This window comes from Accipiter gentilis, chromosome 2 (genome assembly GCF_929443795.1).
Source record: "Accipiter gentilis chromosome 2, bAccGen1.1, whole genome shotgun sequence".
Taxonomy (NCBI): Eukaryota; Metazoa; Chordata; class Aves; order Accipitriformes; family Accipitridae; genus Astur; species Astur gentilis.
In genome coordinates, this window is record NC_064881.1 from 40,348,900 (window position 1) to 40,366,109 (window position 17,210).

Below are 17,210 nucleotides of genomic sequence, written 5' to 3' on the forward strand. Positions count from 1 at the left end.
GAGGAGTATTATCTCATCTGATAACCAATGGGGTAAAGCACTCAGAAAAGAGGAGAGGCTGGGCTCAGCACCTTCCTTAGCCTAATGGGAATTCAATCCCACAGCTCCCACTTCCTAAGAGTGCAAGAGGCATCCAGCTACAAGGCATGTAGGGACAAGGAAAGAGCACAAGAAAGAATACAAACTGTTGCTTCTGCCTCCTTTAGAAGTCATGATTTCTGTGCTGGTTTTGGCTGGGATAGAGTTAATTTTCTTCACAGTAGCTGGTATGGGGCTATGTTTTGGATTTGTGCTGAAAACAGTGTTGATAACACACTCATGTTTTCCTTACTGCTGAGCAGTGCTTGCTTACACAAGGTCAAAGCCTTTTCTGCTTCTCACACCACCCTACCAGTGAGTAGTCTGGTGGTGCACAGGGGACACAGCTGGGACAGATGACCCAAACTGACCAAAGGGATATTCCAGACCATAGGACGTCATGCTTAGCACAGAAAGCTAGGGGAAGAAGAAGGAATGAGGAGACATTTGGAGTGATGGCATTTGTCTTCCAAGTAACTGATAAGTGTGATGGAGCCCTGCTTTCCTGGAGATGGCTGAACACCTGCCAGCTGATGGGAAGTGGTGAATGAATTCCTTGTTTTGCTTTGCTTGCACGCGTGGCTTTTGGTTTACCTGTTACACTGTCTTTATCTCAACCCGCAAGTTTTCTCACTTTTACTATTCCAGTTCTCTTCCCCATCCCACCAGGGGGGAGTAAGCAAGCAGCTGTGTGGTACTTAGTTGCCAGCTGGGGTTAAACCATGACAATTTCAAAGCTAAGTGGCTATTACTGAATTTTAGAAGCGTCCCAAACCTATTTATCTACTAGGTATGCTGGAAGCACAGATGAGCTCTGTTTAGAGGAGCCAACAGCTCCCCACCTAGAGCTTGGCCTCGGGTGGGGAACACAGGCATCTCAGGCTGACGCATTTCTTGTCATCACAAAAGCACAACTGAGAAACATCACGCATCCAAAAACAAAGGAATACAACGTTAACACCCTAGCTGGTTCAACCTCCGGAGCAGCTGCCTACACTTGCTTGAAACCTTCTTAAAATATAACCTTTAAAATTGCAGCTGTATATGTTGAGGATAACCACCCAGAAACACTGCATGGGATAACACCAGGTGAAACAGTGCTTAGTCATCCCAGTGCCAGGACACCCCATCCTAAGCCACACAAGGAGGAAAAACAAAAATGCTGGATGATGCCACATCCTTCATCTGGGGATGATATTTATACTAAGAAGCAGGAGAAAATACATTGTAAGTGGTCCGATGAACACATACCTTTCTAGACCCTCACCTACCCAAAACTTTTACATCAAACAAACATTTTCTACTACTTTTAAGTAGTTGTGCTCAGTTAAGCCAGATTAAACAAAAAGAAAATACAAACGAAACGTTTTTGGTATTTTGAACTGGCAACCTTGTAGGTTCCTTTAAAAAAAAAAAAAAAAGGCAACCTCGTAATTTTGAAGCCTCAAATATCCGTAACCAGGAGGTAAATAACAACCTTTTGCAAACTGGCATTAGGAGGTAATGCCCTAAGCCTGTCTGGCCCCGACTCGGGACTTGCGAAGGAGGAGCGCTGCGCTCCGGCGCAAACACCCACAGCCCTCCCGGGGAAGCCGAAAGCCACCGGCGGGACACGGCACGGCTCCTCGGGGCAGCCGGGAGGCCCGGCCCGGGGCGCAGAGCCCTCCAGCCCGCCCCACCGCCGGGCGAGACTGCCCCTGCCCGCCCGCACCGCCGCGGCCTCCGTCCAGGGCGGCCCGGGGGGCCCGGCCGGGCGCGGTGAAGCGCGGGGCAGGATCCGCTCCCCGGCACCCCGGGGACGTCCGCCCAGGCCCGGGCGAGGCGAGGCGAGGCAAGGTGGCGGGGCGGGCCCGGCCCGGCGCTGGGGCGGGCGGGAGGGAGGCGGCCGGGGCGGCGCGCATAGGCTCGCCCACACCTGCTCCCTCTTTCGCCGCCTCCTCCTCCTCCTCCTCGCCCACCTGGCCGCGGCTCGGCCGTTCCCGCCGCGCTCGGTAGCAGCCGCCGCCACAGCAACATGTTGCCCAGGGGAGCCTCGTCCATGCCGCCGCCTCCCAACCCCGCTGCCTACTTCCCGCCCCCCCGGGTCACTTTGCCCTCCGGCCTGGAGATCCTGCGCACCTACTCGGGAGCCGTCATCTTCCTGGAGATCGTGAGTGCGGGGAGGGGGGGGGGGGGCGGCCGGCCACCGGCCTTCCCGCGCTTTTCCCTCCCCTCAGCGCCCCGCCGCGGCTCCGCGCCCCGCTGCCCTGCGCCCGCCTCCTCCCCGCGCAGGCGGTGGTGCCCGGAGCCGGGAGGGGGGGCCGTGCCTCTGCCCGGAGACCGCCGGAGCGGCGGCCCCGCTCCTCACCTGCCATTTTGCGAGCGGGAAAGGCGCGGGCGGCCGAGGCTGCGGCAGGGGGGAGCCCCCGGGCTGCCCCGCTCCGGCCCCGGGGCCGGGGTTTGGGACGCGGGGCTATGCCGGGAAGGGTAGCGGGACCCGTCCCCGCTCCCTACCCCCTGCCCCGGCGTGTTCGCTCACCTCCGGCCGGGCGGTGGCGGCGCTTCTCCCCCCCCGCCCCGCCCCGGCCGGGCGGCAGCAGGAGGCCCGTAGAGATGGGTTTTGCGGGGGTTGTTGAAGCCGTCGAGGACTCTTGAGTCACACAGAGTCCCAGACCCAAAAACTCACCATGGAGGGTTACACTGGTTTTTGTCTGTGTGCGTGTGTGCGTTACGGGTCCTGTGCAAACTCCTGCGAGTGTGTTTGATTTCATGTGCGTGTAAGGCCTTACTGGTGTACGGAGGGCTGAGGACCTTTGAGCCAAGGCTGTGTATGAGGCTCTGCAGAGCTGTGGTACTAATTAGCAGGAGAAAAAAAAAAAATAATACCTTGGCAGAACTCATCTGATTATTTTTTTTTTAATTTTTTTTTTTCCCCCTTGAGGTCAGAGCAGAATATTGCTTGGGTCCCAGTCTGTGAGATGGATCCCACCCTGCAAGCTGTAAAACTGCACCTGAGCAAAGAGCTCAGAGCACAAGTCCAGGCACTAAATCAGGCCCTGAGTCAGTAGGGACAGAAGGTTAATTAGGTTGGCCAACCCATTACACATCTGACAGCCGAGTTGAAGTGAACAGGTGTAGTATGAGAGAAATGGCGCAACAGTGGGTGCTGAGATTAGCAGTCGCTATGGTAGATTTCTAAATTTATTTTTAAAGAAGTCTGCAAGGTTGCACATTCAAAATACTGAAAACATTTCATGTGTCTCTGCTTTTTGTTTAACAGACGCTTTCTGCTATCCCTTTTGCTTCCTCACTGCCCATCACTATCTGGTTTCTGAGTAACAGACTTGCACCTGCAGCCTTGTGAAACTAGAGAAAGTTCGGTTCTTCGCAGCAGCTAAAAAAGAAACCCTAGAGAACAACCTGAAGGCTAATACATAAACCCTTGGGAGTTTTGAAATGAGACTAGCAATGCATCTTTGCATAGATGCTGCTGCAATGTAACACAAGAGAGGAACCAACTATTTTTATAGCAGGCATCTTTTCAAAGGTATCTCTCATCCAACCTTGATTCAAAAGAAAGTTCTCTGAATCTGAAAATGTAACCTCTGACTTTGTAGTTGTAAATCTGTAGAATTTAAAAAGGAAAGTAGTAACTTACTTGGCAATTGATTGTGTAGCTGTCACTATGCAGCAGTTTGGATTATGAAGTTAAATCTTTCTGTAGTAAGTGAACATACTTCAGATGGCAATTATGATTTTCTTCAGTTTTCCGTTTTATAAAGAGGCAGGATTTGCAGGGAGAAATAGTACTCTTCCTTAGGCCAAGAGTTGATTAAACCAGGCAAGCCTTAGAGTACGTAAATTCTCCATCAGCCCATCATAGCACAGCATCCCCACCACTCAATCGCTGCAATCAGTATGCTGAAAAGAAAATTGGCAGTGCTGAATTCTTCCCTGGGTTATCATAATTCTAGAAAGCTGTATGTTTTTCTAGTCATTACAACATAATTCTTATTCTGTATTCTAGTTTTTTCTTTCCCTTTATTGCTTAACGTGTTCGCTTTCAGCTTTTTATTACAAATACATTGAAAAAGAGGATGCAGTTTCATCTCTTTTTCTGGATCTCATCTGATTATGACTACAAACCTGAACAGTATGAGATTGACTCCAAATCTGATGTACATCCTTGTCATGCTAACCTTAGAATATATAGAGAGGTTTGTACGCGCATGTGTGAACCATGTTTTCACATTTCTTTGTATTTCCCTCAAAATGAGAGGGTAAAATTTTGAGCAGCAGCAGGCAAGTCACCTGGGTTTGTAAATCCTATTTTCAAGACTATTTTAAGAGCTTTTAAGAATTTCAGAGTGGCTTCGTCTTACCGCCACTTAGTGCCTATCATTTCTGAGAATGGCCCTTGGGCTCTCTGAGTGCTTTTGAAGTGTTTCCTCTTGGTTCCTGAAAGTAATCTGAGGATGTGTTGATGTGTGATATAAGTTCTTAGGCAGGAAGGACTGAATAAAAGTTATCTCTTGGTTCATTGTCTGTATTCCTTTCCTTGCAGCTGTTTGGAACAATAGTCTGGATTTTGGTAGCTTCTACCCAAGTTCCACTGCCACTACTGCAGGGATGGGTAATGTTTGTAGCGGTGACTGCGTGGTTCCTGTCTGTTGTGTTCCTGTGTGTGTTCCTCTTTGGCTATGCAAATAGAATTGCTGTCAACTGGAACCAGACGGTAAGATTTTTTGCTTTGTTTAAGGATTCCCTTTGTTTTATAAACTGAAAATCATTTCATGAGAAGTACTGATCCTAAGTCTTGATGCCTGACCTTCTGTTTTAGCGGAAAGTTTTCAAAACAGTGGAATTCAAAACTGGAAAAAGAGTGGGGCTACAAGGATTACGGAGGAATTACAGGTCCTTTTTTTATGATGGAGGCTGAAAGAGCCCAGGTTTTGAAACTGATTGAAGGAGTATACTTGTCCTCTACAAGTACATAAAATGCATGAGCAGCAGGAAGAGGACTAGTTTAACAAGGCATGACAACAAATTGATTTAACTGGCCAGAAATAATTGTGGACTGGAAATGGAAAAATATTTTCTGACTGTCAGGGAAGTGGTAGTAACACCCTGTGAATAACAAGGGGTAGAAAGATGAATCTAATATTGTAAAGGAAGTGATACGTTTGTGAATATATTGTGTGATGTGGTTGTCTAAGATAGCATGGACTGGACGAAAGCACCCACCAGTCTCCTCCCGTTCCTAAGAAAGTCTTCTGCTGACTTTCGGGTCAATTCCTTAAAGCTGGGGCAGTATTGGTGAGTAGCTGTTAGACCTTAGGTAGTCAAAGACAGCGTAACCTGCAGTTCGATATAGCATAACATCTTTTTAGGAGACTTAATGTTTATCTTTCTTAGAGGAAGCCTGATGAGACTACAGATATCATTATACTCTGCTGAGCTTTTCTTTTTTGTGAAGACAAGGCTTCATTCTTGCCATAATGGATTGTTACAGCTTGTGCCAGTAGTTCTCACAGACTGTACCTTCCTATTAAAAAAGGGAAGCTGTTGGCTCCAGTTTTTACCAACCACGTGGATACTTCAGGTTATTGTCTGCTAATTTATGTACTCCTTTGTTGTCATTAACTGTTTTTTACTGTGAGTTTTTAGCGCTCAGTAGTTGAGCATGAGATGGTATCACTCTCTCTTATATTACTGGAAGTAAATAATAAGAGTTGCCAAAATTGTGATCAGAATGGGAATTTCCAAAAAAAAAAACTTTCAAAAGGACCAGAACTTCTAAAATATTAAAGTATGGCTGTTTGTAACTGCTGCTCACCTTCACCTTCCTCTTATGCGGCTTAGTTTTCCTATCAACTCTTTTCTTGATCATAGCTGGAATTGCATGCTTCAGTATCAACATCTGTGGTTACTTATCTGTTCAAGTTATTCATGGATAGTCCCTTAAAGCAAAAGGTCTTTAAAGCAAATTTTAGAGCTTCATGAGTTTGGGGCTCTAACTGATAACTTCAAAGCCCATCAGTGGTAACAGACTGGATTCTATTAAAAAAAACTTTAGCACTTTGATGGCGAATACCTATACATATAGTATCAGCTTTCCAGCACAATACAGACAGTAATTAGGCTAATAATGAGTTACAATTACAGAAACTTTTGCAGGGATTTATGCTGTGACATCCTCACAAGTTATGATGCAACAAAGCCCTTGAGCATGTGCATAATTTAAGTAAATTAATAGTGTCCTGGGTTTCATTGAAACTGTTTGACGATTTACAATCATGCATGTATTTAAGAGTTTCTGGGTGAAGGCATAGCCTTTTATAGATTGAAAATGCTATACAAATGTTCATATTATAACAATTGTGTAAGTGTGTCTTACACATTGGCTACTTGATGCTGGCAGTGATTTGTTGTTCTGTTAATTTTGTCCCCTTGTATATGATAAATTACTGAAAAACTTTCTACGTCAGGAAATTGCTACTGACTTGTATAAAAGCTGCATCTGTGCGACTCTAACTTAATATAAAAAGCTGTCATAACTAAGTCAACATCTTAAATAAATGCAGAGCGAATCATTTTATCTCTAACATGGTAGCAGAAATCCAGCTGTCAACAAAATAACACTATATAGATCATTTGACAACTATTTTCAGGTGCCCAAATGTTCTGTAACTCGTTTGCACTAAACTCCTTAGCAGCACTTCACAAGGATTTTTTACCTTCTGTTGCAAATAAATAATTACTAGAAACACTAAAACTATTTTTATTACTATAAAAAAAAAAAGGTGTACCTCCTTGGTTTAGGTTGGCATGTATTTAGATAAACACATGGTTTCTGCTATTTCATAAATTCAATTTACAATAGAACTCAGAAGCTACAGGTCATTACATTAGGTCAAAAATGGGAAGAGTCATGGCTTAGTTATATTGGAGTACTATAGCTTCATGTAGGGATTCATGAACAAATGTGTTTTAAGACTCCAGGAGTTTAAATGTAAGTTTGAAAAATAGCAGGGACTTCTGACAGCCCTGTGTTTAGTAATACCTTATGTCTTATGTAGCTCCATTGATACCAATACAGATACTTTAAAAAAAAGATGCTACACAGTGAAAAGATGGGGGGGGGAATATGGACCTTATGGAGATACATCATCACTTTGTACATCACTGTATTAAACCAGATGGTATGACAAATGCTGTCCTTTACAGCCTGACTCACAACACACTAATTTACAAAATTAGATGTCAACTAAAATGTCATGCAGTTCTTACAGTGTTTTACATACACTTTGTATGAGGTTTCAGTCATTATACAAGTGTGGAGGCAAGGGAGAGTTAGGCACCATGCTAACAATCACTAAAACCCAAAAACCCCTCCCTCCTAAGAGTTTGGGTTTTTTGGTCACAGAAACCATAACCATACGAATGTGAAACCTTACTGATGCCACATAGCTTCACTGTAATTGCTGCCAGGAGAAGGAAATTAGAGGCTTTGGCAGGAGAATGAAGGAAATGAAAGAGTTTGTCTTCTGAAAATACCTCTCCTGTACACAGTCAGCACTGTCTTCCTCATAGAGCTATTTGTGCTCCTTCATGAGCACTGGTGCCAAAAGCATACAGCTGGTAACACTGGCATAGTTGCATGCTAGCTATTTAGCAGCCCAAGAATAATGGATGTCCTTGACTACCCATGCATTTACACAGACCTTTCAAGTTGCTGGAATCCTGTGCTATGAAATGGGTATGTCAGGCCATGATATGGTGGCCAGTATTTGTCACACAGTGAACACACACCTGCATGCAGTCTGACGTGGTGCATGCAGGCAGTAGCATGAAAGATGTGTGTGTCTGCCTGCCAGTTCAAGTGAGTGGGGGGAAGCCACAACAGTAAGCATCTGGTGGGGAGAAGTGCCTCCCCCAGCTGCAGCAGAGCACTGCAGCTTCTCCGATGCTTCAGCACCCTCATGCTGGAGTAGGTCCCTGCTATTTTTTTCTATGAGGTACAGGCATTACAACAGAGCTAGAGACTGAGGGAATGTGTACTATGCCCAAAGCTTGAGATCTGGCAAGCCTAGCACGTAAAGGCTACCCAGCTAGGTCAGGAAGCCACCCTCTGCCCCCTTATCTTCTCGGTTCTGTTGATGTCAGTGGGGCCTCCTGGTGAATACTCCAAGAGGAAGTAATTGTTTTTAAAAAACGGAGAAAAACCCCAACCCAGCCAGGGTGGAAAACCAGAAGTTGGGAATTACTGCAGTTGTTTTGCCAAAACTTGGATTCCCAGTAATTAGCAGTCATTAAGAAAAGCAATACACTCTATGACCTAACCTCAAATGATTCTTAGTTAAGAGAAAATTATTTCCTGATCTAAGTGGAATGGGAAACTGTAGTAGCAGCTTATATCGTAACTTACCAAAACTGACTAGGGTGTGATTTAAGTAGCTTTAGCTGCTATCAAATATGGAACAACTGATGAGTTTGAAAAGAAAATTCTTTCAATAAAAAGAGAATCTCGCATCTGTGAAGAAACAATTCTCTAAATGGGGAAATGCAGCACATTCCCACTTTGATATAAGACAGTCAGTAGGTATGGATGTTGCACAGTAATTTCCAGTGCATATGAATTCTGTCTGCTGTTGTGATGGACTCACACATCGTGTACCCCGAGTTCTCACTCTTGGCATACTGGTAGTCCATTGCACTCAAGTGAATTAAAAGTGTATAAAGAATTAATTAGTGCTGGACAGAGACTGTATAACATGGATATCACCAAAAAGCATACATATACTTTTGTATGATTTTAAAAATTGTGTCTATGGCTTTTGCAGACCTGCATAGGTATAGGCACAAAGTATACGTTGTATGGACTCAGGAACTGAGTGCAAATGTCAGCTTTGCAGACTCAACAACAGAAGATCTTGGAAGAATATTTTAGACATTTTAATACTGTAATGGAACATGTCTTGGATCTTGCTGCATGGAACACTGGACTCCGAAATACAACCCATGAAGAGATTTAGGCACCAGAGCTGCTTTTTCATGTCCTCCACTAATAGAATCCAGAAATGAGAGTTAGATGTTTAAACCTTGTGTTCAGCTAGCATTCACCACAGAGGAGGGAATCTCCCAGAGGAGGCCAGGAGAGAGGCATATTTAAAGTAAATCCTAACTCCTGTCCTCTCAAGTCTCAGGCATTTTATTCCACGGTATCATTAAGTACTTCTAAATTACTCTATTTTGGGTAGAGCCAAGTCACAGAGGGTTGAGGAAATGCCTCAGTTCTTGGATTCCGCTTGTATCGGGAAGCAAACTTCAGCTCTTTCAAGGCTGAGGTGTTTCTGGGCATTTACAGAAGCAAAATCTAAGCATGGAGTGGGGGACATCTGGAGCTTAGGTTATAGCTGAGAAGGGATTTGGGGAGCTGCAAGCTTGTATTGTACTGCTTAAATTGTGATAAAGTTGGCCTGTATGTCCCTTCTTTTTTTATCTAAGCTGTACAAAGGGGGAGTTCTGTAAGCTCTAACAGCTTTAAAGTGATCTGAAAGGTCAGCACATGTACATATAGATGAAATTAGTGAGTTGCTTATAATTGCAAGCAGCTGTGAAAACATGTCCAGGTTAAGCTCTCAGATGGATTTAACACTGCTTATCTAAAGTTATTGTAATCAGTGCTCGATTCATGTTTCAGTGTTGGGTTTCATTTGTATTAAGACTAAAAGAATTAGATATGTATTGCAGCCCAGACTGATTCTGTTATTTGCTTTTCAGGATTTTCTTTTCCATGGGGTTACTTTTGTCTTTTATTTTGGAGCTTTTCTACTGCAAGCAGCAACTACATCTCTGCATTACTTTCCCCGCAAATTCAATTCCACCACACAAGAGAAGCTTCTAGCTGATCATGAATATAACATAAGCATAGCAGCCTCGGTATGTATTTCATATATTTGTATCTGGGGAACAGAAGTCTTTGTAAGTCCTTGTAGCCAACCATTCAACTTGGGAACTTAACAGCAAGCTGGAATAGAAAGAGGAGCCATGAGAGAAAGGATTATGTTTGAGAGCAACAAATAGTGCCTAACAGTGACATGCAAAAAATATTGGAATAAGCTAATGCTGATGTGATAGCTGCTTAGTTGCTACTCTTCACTATAGTGTTTTAAATATATGATCCCTATAGCTTATAATTTTTAGAAGAGATATTTTGTAAGACCAATGTTGGTTATTAGAATAGCAGAAAAAGGTAATGACTGAGCCTTCATCAAAACATCAGGTGTGAATTTCATGCCTGTGCTCAAACTTTCAGTTGCTTTTCTTATATCATTTAGATAGTTCTGAACATGTCATGGGGAAAAAAACCTTGGACTAGCTCCTTGTAAAGCTCCGGATAGGTACTTACTACATCAGTCATAAAAGTTATCTGTAAGGGCCCTACTGCCTCTTATGGCAAGGATTAGAGTGCTTTTATTGATAGCCTAAGCTCAGACTGCATTTTTCTCACTGTAGTTGCATCATCACTGTATCTGATGATGTGGGTGTGCATAGCTGAGTCAGAAAATATACCAGGTTCTAGCTTTCTCCCTGGCTGGACTCCTGAAGGGCAAGTAGAGGTGTGCCAGTAAACTTAACTTAAAGAACTGAAACTACTGCTCTTATGGTTTTTTGTACCATCCAGAGGGTCTTGCATACTTCAGGGAACTGTATATATTTATTAAGCATCTAACACCCTCTGGGGATATCTGTTGTCCTTAAAACTAAATACACCATAAATTTTGCACAGTAAACACCTTCAGTTCATCTTAAGATAAAAACAGATGAACGTGAGGTGTAAGGTTCACATTCTCTGTGGAAGAGGAGAATAAAAAGGAAAAGCTTTTTTGCTTTGGCAAGCCAGTCTCCAAATGGGTGAGGTGGGCATGTCAGTCTCCCAAGTCCAGAGTGGCTCACCATTACCCACTTGCCAGTAACACACTTGAGCACATCTGATCCCTGGCTGTATGGCACAAGGGCAGAGGTGGGGTCTCATAGCTGTGCCTGAACTAAGGGAGGGCTTTATACTAAGCAAGTGTCTGAAATTCTACCCTTAAGTGTAGCCCTTCAATCCTTGTTCATTGTGCTCAGATCTCGCTGAATACATGGTCACTTCAGTCATTTTGTCTGACAACAGGATACTGTGGACTCCAAGAGACCTTTTCCCAGTTCCATACTATTTTTCCAAAGGAGCATTCAGTTCTTCAAGCCCCTCAAATCCCTGTCAAGATAGGGGAGGAGGAGGCTTCTGTAACTTGCCTCAGTATTTTTAATTAAAAATACTGGGAAATGGTGAATCAGATAACTGTAGTCTTTAGTGTCTTTTTTTCCAAAAGTATGTAATTAGAAAGTCAGGACATACAGGAAAAAAATTGTAGTCCTTTGAAACACTTCATTAAAACAGTCCTGTGATCTACATAGAAAAAAACAGGAGGTTTCTAACTTTTTTTTTAAATTACTTTTGTATGCTGTAATTAAAAATATATATGTTCATTTTATACAGGTGATAGTTCTATGGTGTAGTATCTATTCAAAACTTTAATTGTCAAATTAGCAGTTGTATGGAAAGCAAGGGATGTGTTGTTATGATACTATTGAATTCTGTGTTCTAAGAGACAGAATCTATCGTTAGCACTGGACAATATGAGAAACTATTTTTTTCAGCAATTCAGTTTCTCATTTCTTCCTTCTGGTTTACATTATGTATACAAGTTTACAGTGGCATGACCTTCAGTTCAAATCTATTCAATTCAATTCTTGAGCAATAACAACTTCCTGGAATTTCTCAGGAAGTTGTTCTAATGGCTGGTTATCTGGTCAAGGAGGCCAGACTTGAAGCTGTTTCTGTATTTCTGCAAGAAAAACCGTTCTGCTGTTCAGAGGGATATTGCCTTAGTTATTTGCTGGTAAAGGCATTCACTTGGAAACAAATCTGAGATTAATGTTTGATCAGTCTAGATAAGAGAAAACTGAAATACACAGTGTACATACACACGTGATTACTTTGTACCATAACTTATGCAGACATTCTGTTTCATATTCTATTTCAAAATGTCTTCTGAAGCAAGCAAGTAAGTTAAAAGCAATAACATAGGGTTTTAACAGGCAGGTTCCTGAGAAAACTTCAGAGGATCCCAAACCTATCCTTACCTTAAGCATTTTGGCTGGGGGAGGTAACATTTGAATCATTTGTGTTCCTGTATTCATTTAGAATAGAAAAAAAAAAATGTAGAATAGTATAATGTGTGATTCACTTTTTTCTTTTTTCTTCTTTTTTTCCCTGCTCCTCCTCTAGATTTTTGCCTTTGCTACAGCTGTTTGTTATGGTTGCAGCACAGCCCTGGCATTAAGGAGATGGAGGCTATAGCAGTTGAAGAGAGGTTAATGCCGGGGTGTTCCACTTCAGATCAAACTAAGTGCTACTTCTCTGTTTTACTGTAGTCTAATTCCAAAAAGATTTTTTTTGCTTAAAATCTGTTTCCAAGTGCTGAAATGCAAATAACCCCTAATCAGGATTTCCTTAACAGAAAACAAGTTTCCATCTCTTCCCTTTCTAATTTTTACTTCTATTGTGTACTCATTAGAAGCATACTAATTGTATGGTATTACAGAGTTCAGGGATAAACAGATGTGTCATTAGCAGGTAAACAGAATTCCAGTGCTAAATCAGAAGAGGAAGACAATGGAAACTAAACCAACATGTTAACTGCATACACAGCTAGAAAGCTCCCCCCTTGTTAAGGCCCCGGTATTGGGCCTTAAGTGTTTTGCAGCATTACAGTGCATTCCACAGAGGTAGGGCCTTGAGGCTCCTTGTAGAGTCATGGGTTTTCTGTGTGCTGCTCCTTGCGTGATCAGACCCCAAGCTGACTTTGTGGTACCAACTTAGTATATATATTATTAACTTTGATATACAGAGAAAATATTTTAAATATCCATCCAGTGAAATCTTTTGATACTCTTTTATAGCCATATCCAGCTATAGCCATCTGACCCTTAAAACTTACTGTATTCTGTAGTAGATGGAAACTGTTTGGGACTGTCAGTCAGTAGTTCACTAGTTTTAGGAATTTAGCTTAATCGGATCTATTTATACTGCAAAACAAAACAGTGCATTTGTGTTGTGTGTGTATATACATGGTATATTTTTGTTTAACAGGAATATTTGCACTGTTTTACTTTGTTGTTTGTTTTTATTACTTCAAGTGCTGCATTTGTTACTTATTATGTGAGTCAATATAATTTGAACGGAATGTTACCAGATGGTGAATAATGTCTGACCTCAATTCTTGCAGTGTGTTATTTGTTGCTTTCTAAACCTGCAGTGTTGTAAAGGTGTTTTTATTTGGACAGATGCCTATGCAACATCTTACTGAAAGCAGTGGAATGCAAAGCGGTCCGCCCACTATGGAGTTTGCTTTTGGCATGAATGAAGTATAATTGAGCCTCCCTTGAATATCCCTGTTGTATAATGACATGCAACATTATATACAGAAAATTAATTTAACAAAACTAAATGGTAGCATTGTCCTCTGTTCCCTAATACTTATGCCATTTTGCAGATGTTGTAACTTTTTTTTTTAAATAATGCTAGTAAATAATTTTTGCTCTTGTGAATAGTGCCAAATTGATAACCTGGGAGAATAAAGGCTCGCTGTCATTCATAAAACAACTTGCTCACCATATCTTGCCAGTGCACCTGAATATTCTGCAGAGACCAGCAGTGGTTGTGTAAGGGAAGACAGGACTTTCTTCATTCCCAGGCCTACTCATTCTCCTTGAGCCAGCAAGGGTGTCTACTATGAAGGTTACTTTATCACACTTGTCCAGGTACAAGGATCTCTGAGAGCCAGCCACTCTCAGTAGTGCCCTGCAGTCCCTGCTGACCCAGCGTAGGTTCTCATGGATGACGCAGCAGTAAGTGGCAGCCCTTCTGACTACTGGAACCACTCAGTCATCCTGAGTTACTGCAATGGGATGGTTTTGTATATCTCGTTTTCTGAAATTTTTATCTTCCAAAGATTTTGTACTCTGGCAGATATTTTTTTCTGACTCTCTACTTGCATTGAAATTTGTTTTGTGAACATTTTATCTAGAGTCACATACTTTTAAAAATACTTTGTATTGTATGAAATACATTTACACTGGAGTATATGGATGAAAGTATATAACAAAGACTTATGCTAAGCAGCATTAAAGTTATTTAATATATTTATGGCAGTAGTCCGGTTATTAATTCTGTCTTTGGAATGTATCAAAAAACTATCTTGCAAGTTTGACTGACCTGATGCTAGACATATACAATTAAGGCTAAGATTTCTTGAGAAGACACAATTACATTGGTGCTAGTTTTGTATAGCGGTTTGCTACAGGACACAGCATGAATATTAGTGGAGAAGAGTAAGGTTGTACAACATTGCAAATGGGTGCAGATCTTTTGTGTGGTTTCTCCTGCATCCTGCGACCTGGATGTGCACTGCATACCACAGACTATGCTTGCCACAGCTACAGTCTCTGCAGCCAACTGGGATGATGGGGGAAAGATTGTAACTTTTTACCTATTTAAACCTACAGGCTATGAATCCCACACATAGTGTCAATTAAAAAGCCGTCCAAGTTTAGCTGGCATTTGTATCTAACCTCTGAGTTTGAACCTGAGGTGTAAAGGCCATGACTGATGGGTGCTATTCAAATCTCTTAAGCTACTCATAGAAGTCCAGATAGCAGAGGGTAGTTAGCGTAGCATGGAAACTGTACAGCGAGAAGAGGCTGAACTTTCCCTCTTAAGTATCAAAGACAAACAAAGGGCAGAGAAGATAGAAAGGTAAAAGCTACAGTAACGAAGAAAGGCTTTCATAGCTAAAAAGGAGTGAAAGAATGGAAATTTTATGTTAGTGTGCATGGAGTTTTGCTGTACTTTGAGGAAGATCTAAGGAAGGACACACCAGAACAAGCAGTTACATTTTTTCAAAAAAAAAAAAAAGAAGAAAAAAAGGAAAAAAGCCAGTAGTTAATTTTGTATTGTGTTATACAGGGAGCTAAAAAGATAGGCGTGACTCAGAAGTGGTATGTGTGTGCTGGGATTTCTGTATGCAAATACTGATATGGGAATAACACATAATCCTTGTGATAGCTCGTTCTAATAAATCTCACTCTTCCCTGTAAAAAAATTCCCTCAAGCCTATGACCTTGAAGAACACAAGCTTAGCCCTCTCCAAAGAGTGGAAGGAGTAGGGGAGCACATAGGGAGATAATTTACCTCAGTGAATTTAAGGTGAAAGGAATGAAACCACAGATGCCTAATAGCCTTTTCATCAAACATCTCAATTTGATGTGAAGCTGCAGTGCAGGAGTATCTAAGATACCACGCAGGTCCTTACTCTTAGAATTGGAAAATATTTCATGGCCTTTTGGATACCACTGTGTAGTAGCTGCTGGTAAATAAGCTCTCTCTAAGGAGACTTTCCTTCAAAGGGTGCAGAGAGAAGTACCAGTTTGTTGCTTATTGCTAATGAGAAATGAAAGTGCACATTTTCAAAAGCTAAAACTTTGTTAGAACATGCTCAGAAAATATGCACAGCAAGGTGCTTCACAGAAGCCCTGACTCTGCTTCTGTCTCACTGAATGCCTGGAAATAACCCAAAGTGACACAGGTCCTGCAGTCATTATTGATATATACAGGATCAGTCTATTCAGATTCTCATGATTTCTCTGGCTGTATACATTGGTTATTACTCCTGGTGTGAGTAAAGTTATGCTGCTGTAAAATGCTGCCTTAAAATGCAGCTGTAAAACACAGCTGTAAAAGGTGAGAGAGACAGAACCAGTGATCACACAAATCTGTGCCCTTCATAGAAAGTTAAAGAAGCAGTGCTGGAAAATCACTAGACCAGTGTCATCTTTCTCTTTAGCTTCCAAAACCAGATGACAATGCTGACTCACGTTGCACTTGTTCTGATCATTGTACTTTTGCATTTGGTTTATAACTTTAAAAAATGTTGACATTCATCACTTTCCCATCTGAATTTGAAAAAATAATGTTACGAGAGCTTAAAACTCTGATAGCTCGTTTGTTCCATTTTTATCTATGTACTGTGAAATTGGTCTCTGAACACTAGTGTCCTGATGCATTTCATGCTCTGTTGCCAGGCTGTCCAAGCTGTACAGAAAGGCTTCCCAGGTCTTGTCTGTGGATAATGGTGAACCATGAGTTCTCAAACCAAGATGCAAATAGGACATTGCTTTTTTTCAGTCTTACAAAAAGAAAAACTTGAAAGTGAGAGCGTGTTGTATTTCTTTCTTAGCTGTATTTTGTACAATTGGTCATGACACATTGGTCTTTGTTGAGACACAAAGAAAACCATCAGAAGAAAAAGCAAATCCGATGTATTAGAATCAGTAAACACCAATGGAAAGTATTTAAATATTTCCTTTGAAGTTGAGTTCAGCATGACCGTTCCCCTTTCTCCCACTGGGTTAAGTTTCTTTTGGTCCATTATGGTACTCATCTAAACCCCCCTTCTAACCTGACCAGCTCAGAATTTACTGTACTTATCCTGAAGGTGCTCCTGCAAAGAGGAAAAGTTCTATTCTCATTTCGCTGGTGGGAAAGTCAAGACACAGAGACACTAAGCAGCCTGTTTGCCAAAGGCCTCGCACGAGAGATCTGTGGTGGGGCAGGAAAAGGAAACCTGGTTCCTCAAGTGAGAGGTCAGTGCCGTGCCCAGCAGCCCATGCTGCTGCCCACTGTGGGCAGGAAAGCAGCGTAGCGTGGATTGTAGGTGACCTGTGCCACTTCTGTCTCTGCCATGGTGGTATTATTCCGGCAATTAGTTACACGGGGTTAAAAGGTAGAATGACTGTTTGTGAAGGATTATGAGTCAAAGGGAGGTTTAATGTGCCAAACTGGCATTCCTAGATCAAACATCTTAGTTTCTGGGTGTTCTGACCTTACATTTTGATTATCCAATTGTAAATACGTTACGCAGAGTTGCTGTTTGAGGTGTTGATCTACCTCCTGCATCTTAAGAGAGGAAACAGGTCCTCAGGAATCTGCAGGTTTCAGCTACTTCCTCCTATACAACATGTTTGAGCCCTAAATTCTTGGCAAT

The 17,210-nt window shown here is 42.2% G+C and overlaps 1 protein-coding gene across 1 annotated transcript; it reads left to right on the forward strand.

The window, feature by feature from the left end:
* The first annotated feature begins 1,993 nt into the window (after window positions 1-1,993).
* On the forward strand, window positions 1,994-14,314 carry MAL2 (mal, T cell differentiation protein 2). The gene is made up of 4 exons (XM_049825031.1): window positions 1,994-2,227; window positions 4,622-4,792; window positions 9,841-9,999; window positions 12,395-14,314. The coding sequence occupies exons 1-4, from the start codon at window positions 2,093-2,095 to the stop codon at window positions 12,464-12,466; spliced, it is 537 nt and encodes a 178-aa protein (XP_049680988.1). The 5' UTR covers window positions 1,994-2,092; the 3' UTR covers window positions 12,467-14,314.
* The last annotated feature ends 2,896 nt before the right edge of the window (window positions 14,315-17,210 follow it).

Bases quoted from the DNA above. Each gene is read 5' to 3' on its own strand.
- MAL2 (XM_049825031.1), top strand. From the start codon at position 2,093: ATGTTGCCCAGGGGAGCCTCGTCCATGCCGCCGCCTCCCAACCCCGCT. The intron at 4,793-9,840 runs GTAAGATTTTTT...TTTGCTTTTCAG, and splicing joins CTGTCAACTGGAACCAGACG to GATTTTCTTTTCCATGGGGT. The intron at 10,000-12,394 runs GTATGTATTTCA...CTCCTCCTCTAG, and splicing joins ACATAAGCATAGCAGCCTCG to ATTTTTGCCTTTGCTACAGC.